The 5000-nt window shown below is 40.3% G+C and overlaps 1 protein-coding gene across 2 annotated transcripts in view; it reads right to left on the bottom strand.

The window, feature by feature from the left end:
- Window positions 1-5000, bottom strand: part of LOC137996624 (osteopetrosis-associated transmembrane protein 1-like) — a 21784-nt gene that overhangs the window by 2767 nt on the left and 14017 nt on the right. For both annotated transcript variants that reach the window (XM_068842130.1, XM_068842129.1), the window contains exons 3-4: window positions 3761-3928; window positions 2244-2403 (exon numbers count right to left, since the gene is read on the bottom strand). In XM_068842130.1, the coding sequence (XP_068698231.1) occupies window positions 2244-2403; window positions 3761-3928 (328 nt within the window). The remainder of the gene's footprint in view (window positions 1-2243; window positions 2404-3760; window positions 3929-5000) is intronic.

The raw sequence follows: 5000 nt of genomic DNA on the forward strand, positions 1-5000 counted from the left end.
TATATCATAATTGCTGAATAATGTTTAAGTCTGAAGCTTGATTTTAAAATGGTTAGCTTTAGCTTGAAGTTTGGTAACCGACATTTTTCACTGTGAAAGCTTGCTTCTTAGCAGGTGTTAATACACGTTTACAGCGGCACTTTTGGAAGAAAAAATTATTGACATTAATAAAAAATTACATCCTCGCAGTTAGTGATGTGGTAGTCTAGTGGTTAAGCGAAGAGGTTATAAATCACACATTCCCAGGTTGGAGTCCTGCGAGTCCAGAAATTGGGGTTCGGCTTTTAAAAGAAATATGTTCATTTCCCATGATCCCTATCAAGCTTTCAGTGTCCAAAATGAACGATAATACTTCACTTGGAAGAAAGTGACAATTAAGAATGATCCTTCAATTAAGGGAGAGACTTGGTTCACTAATTACTCGTGTTGGCAGCACTGAGTTGGTAATGATCTCGCTCGCTTGAAACGATTTTGGAAAGTGTTAACGCTGGAATTCATCGAAACGCGTTCATTTCATCAAAACACGAGGAAAAATCAGTGACATAGCAAGAAAGAAGACAAAAATTCGTTTCAAGTAAAAGAGAGCATTGCAGCTGGGCATTTTTAATGCTTTTGATATAGTAAAGTAAGCAGAAAAAAATGAAAACAGCTGGGCAAAGTCGTGGCAAAAGAGTGTGCACAGCCGGTCAATTAGCCCTATGCCCCGCCCTTACATGCGCACAACTATGACTTCTATTCAATCACGCTTCGTAAACTGGCCGCCTCGCGCCAGCTGGGGTTTCTTCGGCACATGTTATGTTTGATTGAACTGTTTTTTCCCTTCCTAATTTGGAAAGAATAGATAAATAAATGATACATTCTTCGTGAGAGTTTTACTGTAATTACCTTTTACTAACCAACTTCGAGAGTCGTAATTTACAGTGCGGAACGAGAAAACGAGATTAGTAAGATATCCATTACATCTCTGAGGTAATCAGGCACGCGGTTTGGAAGGGAAACTAGTCGAAATCAAGCGGAAGGTTCGACTGCCACAAAGATTGCCGTGTCAAAATCCGAAAAACGAAATCTTCTTGTCTCTTTGAAATAGTTGCTTGCAAAATTTAACAGTTTTACAAGTTTATGTAACCGAAAAGGCATGATAAATTAGCGGGCCGTACTGTAGAATACGGCCCGCCAACTTAGCCAATCACAGAGCGCGTACTATCTCAGAGATATAATATTTAACAACTATTCCCCAAAGTGGAGGTGGATAGTTCTTTTAGTATATACTAAGACAGTGAGATAATATGGTTGATTGGCTACGCTACTAGAGGACTATTAGTAATAGTCCTCGAGTACCGAAAAGCGTGACGCTTTCTTTCGTTTTATGCCCAAATAAATATTTCTTCAACTTGCATTTGCTAACTTTATTATTGCCTTTTCTGTCCGACTAGTTGGGTGATACTAATTAACAATTAGACCCTTCGCCCTCAACGGCGACGGGTCTAATTGTTAATTATAACCATTGTAGCTGTGTTTGTATTGCTGCTGTAAAATTCACTTCTAGTCTGTAAAGTGCCTATCATCTCAACAAACTTTTTCACCTTATTTGTTCTCCGAAAATCGTCCCAAATATAATGTGTTGTTTTTGGAACCTTTTATTGAAAATTCACTTTTTTATTCAGGGGAAAAGGGGTCATGACCGAGCAATGAAGGGAATGGGTTCGATACCGGATTGACGTCACAAATTTACTTTGCATCACTGTTTCAAACAACTATCACAATTCAAAGCAGTCTATGACGTCGGTCTGCCATTAAACACATTCCTCTTACTTGCGCGGTCGTAGATCAAATTACAACTAGGTTGTCCACTGTTTTGGAGCCTCTAAAACAGTGACTTAAGAGAGTTTAACTAAACACTAAGGCTCTCTCACAGAATCTGGGTGGATTTTAATGAAGGGGGTAGTTTCTAAAGAAACTGTGGTGCTGCGTCGGTGGGGAAGTAGTATACAAAAATTTGGTTTTATCAACGGAGCTGATAATGTAAATTGGCCACCGTACAGAGATTCTAAAAGCTGACGTTTTGATCGTTAGCCCTTCGACAGAGCGAATCAGATTGGCCGGCCTGTGGCTCGATATTGTAAACACACACAGCCACACAGATTTCCCGCTCACATATTACCATCTATCACTCATAATATTATTGTTAAATACTAAATATTAACCAAGAAGTAGCAGAAGTGTCAAGAAGACATTGACCGTACCTGTCTTTTTGTTGTTGGAATCACCATGCAGTTTAACAGATGTGTAGAAAATAACCGGTAGGAGGCAAAAGAATATAGTCAGAGCAACAACTGAGGCCATGTCAGTGTTTATTTTGACGCAGTGAAACTTTTTACTCCAGCGCTGCCGAGTGTAATTCATCTGGAGTCAATAATAATATGAATAATCAGATGAACTAGTCATGACTTGGTAAATTAGATTATCACACTAGCTTGTGTGTTGGTACTTTCGTGCCAGAACCATTAGAAAAATGGTCATAATGAATTTTATAACATAAACACCAATGAAATACCAAGTGAGATTTTGCGGGAAAAGATTACATCTTCCCACATGAAAAGAACACTGTTGCTATGGTTACATATAAAAATCGTGCCTTTCAATGCCTTTCGTGAAATGACTTTGTCTTTCGTTGGTGTTAATGTAATAAATAGAATATTACATGGCCGCTTGGAGATATGAAATTTCTCTTCTGGTGTTGAAATTATTTCACTCGTTCGCTGCGCTCACTCATGAAATACTTTTCAACACTCAAAGAGAAATTTCGTATCTCCGCACAGCCAAGTAATATCCTCTATTTATTTGAGTATCAACTGTATTTAGCACTAGGGCAATCATTGGGGACACCGTAGAGTGTCAACTAAAATTACGATAACTCGTATCAAATCATACTTGTCTGTAGGTTGGCTTTTGCAGAGAGGGGAAAACCGGAGTACCCAGAGAAAAACAACTTGGAGCAGAATAGAGAACCAACCAACTCAAACTCACATGTGAGGGTTACATTTAATGCTGTGATTTGGCTGATTTTCTAATTTTAATGGTGTCTGCCAACTGTCAACACAGCTATAACTATTTAGGGTGCAGGGATGGCGCAGTGGTGAGAGCACTCGCCTCTTACCAATGTGACCCGGGTTCGATTCCCAGACTCAGCGTCATATGTGGGTTGACTTTATTGGTTCCCAGTACTGTGCACAAAGAGGTTTTCTCCACGTACTCTGGTTTGTCCCCTCCTCAAAAACCAACATTTGATTTCACTTGATTTGTGTTAATTGTTAATTTCAGTTTACAGTGTCCCCAATTAGTGCTCCGGTGCTAGGAAGACTAGACGCACTTAAATAAAGTAACTTCCTTTCCTTAGCTCAGCTGGAGGGGCATGTGACTATTGGTGCAGGAGGTGGTAGACTCAAAACACCAGCGAGATCAAACACTTCAGATTTTAAACTATTACCCCATTCACTACTAACCAGGAGTGAGACTTGATAGACTTTACTCTGTCTAATGCCACATGATTTTTCTCATCAATGGGGGACAGTTCACGAACCAATGGTTTAACAACCTCTACCTTCACTGAAAACTATGTCCCCTTTAAGACATTGGGAGGGAGACTTAATAGCTTTTCTCTGTCTAATGGTGGGACGATTTTACTCGTCAATGGGTGACAGTTCAGAAGTCAATGGATTCAAAAAATCTTACATTCAAGGTAAAAATCGTGCATACTTACAGAGGCAGATACATCAGCACAAATTTTGTACTCCAGAGAATCAGAATTAGTGATAGCCTTGTATGACTCCTCAAGGGATTGGTAAATTTTCTCACAATTTTCACACAACCCCTTTTTTATTTCACTCGAGTTGCTGTTATTGACTGGAATGGGAACTATTTGGCCATTCTGTGGGAAAAAAACATAATGTAAACTTTCAAGGAATAAAGTCCTTCACTCAACCCTTGTGGGAGCTGCAAGCAGCGATGATGCAATGGAGAGAGCAGTCACCTCCCACCAATATGGCACAGGGCCCTCCTTCATGCCATCATTACTGGTCTTCTCCGCCGCTCCAAGAGCCCCCCCCTCCCTCCCCCCCCCCCCCCCACTGATACTCCTGTTTTCCCCTAAAACCAAAAACCAACAAGTCATGTGATTTCATCTGTTGTATTCATTTGATTTGTAGAGGGCATAACTTCTTAAAAGCAACAGTTTATTTATTATTGCAAAGTCAACTGGTTAAGCCCTGAAAATTTAGTCTCAAAAATTAACATGGTAATAGATCCCTTACTAGTCTTGCTTCCTCACGCTATACTGAAGTTGCAGCCCCTTATTTTTACAGATAAACTTATAACTGAAAAACCGTGGGGTGCAGCTTACAGTACAGGCCCTGGTTCCTGGAAGCCAATTAGTGCTATTCAGGGATTAAATAATAATTAGCAGTGATATAATTAGCAGTGCTAATCACCCTTACTTGCAGTATTGAGGACTGAATTACGAAGGGCGCAGCTCACAATATCGGGCTGAAAGCATACAAAGGTGCCTCTGACTGCCGCTATACAGTCCATGTTGATGTCTGAGCACAGCACCACAGCTAGATGTTAATTAGCTGTGAGTGGATTTTGATGAGGGAGGAAAACCAGAGTACCCGGAGAAAAACCCTCGGGTCACTCATGTTGAGATCAACTGAAACTCAGCCCACATGCAAGCCGGGGACAGAGTTGAACCCCCGCTAGCAGTGGTGGGAGGCTCGATAGATAACCACTAAGCCACCCAGACTCCCTTAAATCCCTTTAAACCAGGGATAAAATTTATCCTTAGCTTAGCTTTCTTTTCCTGAAGGCATGATTAGTACTATCCAAGGGATAAACTAAGGGCTAAATTTAACCAACCTAACAAAGTGGATTAACTCGCTAATCACTCCAGTTCTCAATAATTCCTCCACAAATATGCGAAAAGAAAGCTTCAACACAACGAAATT

Source organism: Montipora foliosa, chromosome 3, assembly GCF_036669935.1.
Source record: "Montipora foliosa isolate CH-2021 chromosome 3, ASM3666993v2, whole genome shotgun sequence".
In the NCBI taxonomy this organism is placed as follows: domain Eukaryota; kingdom Metazoa; phylum Cnidaria; class Anthozoa; order Scleractinia; family Acroporidae; genus Montipora; species Montipora foliosa.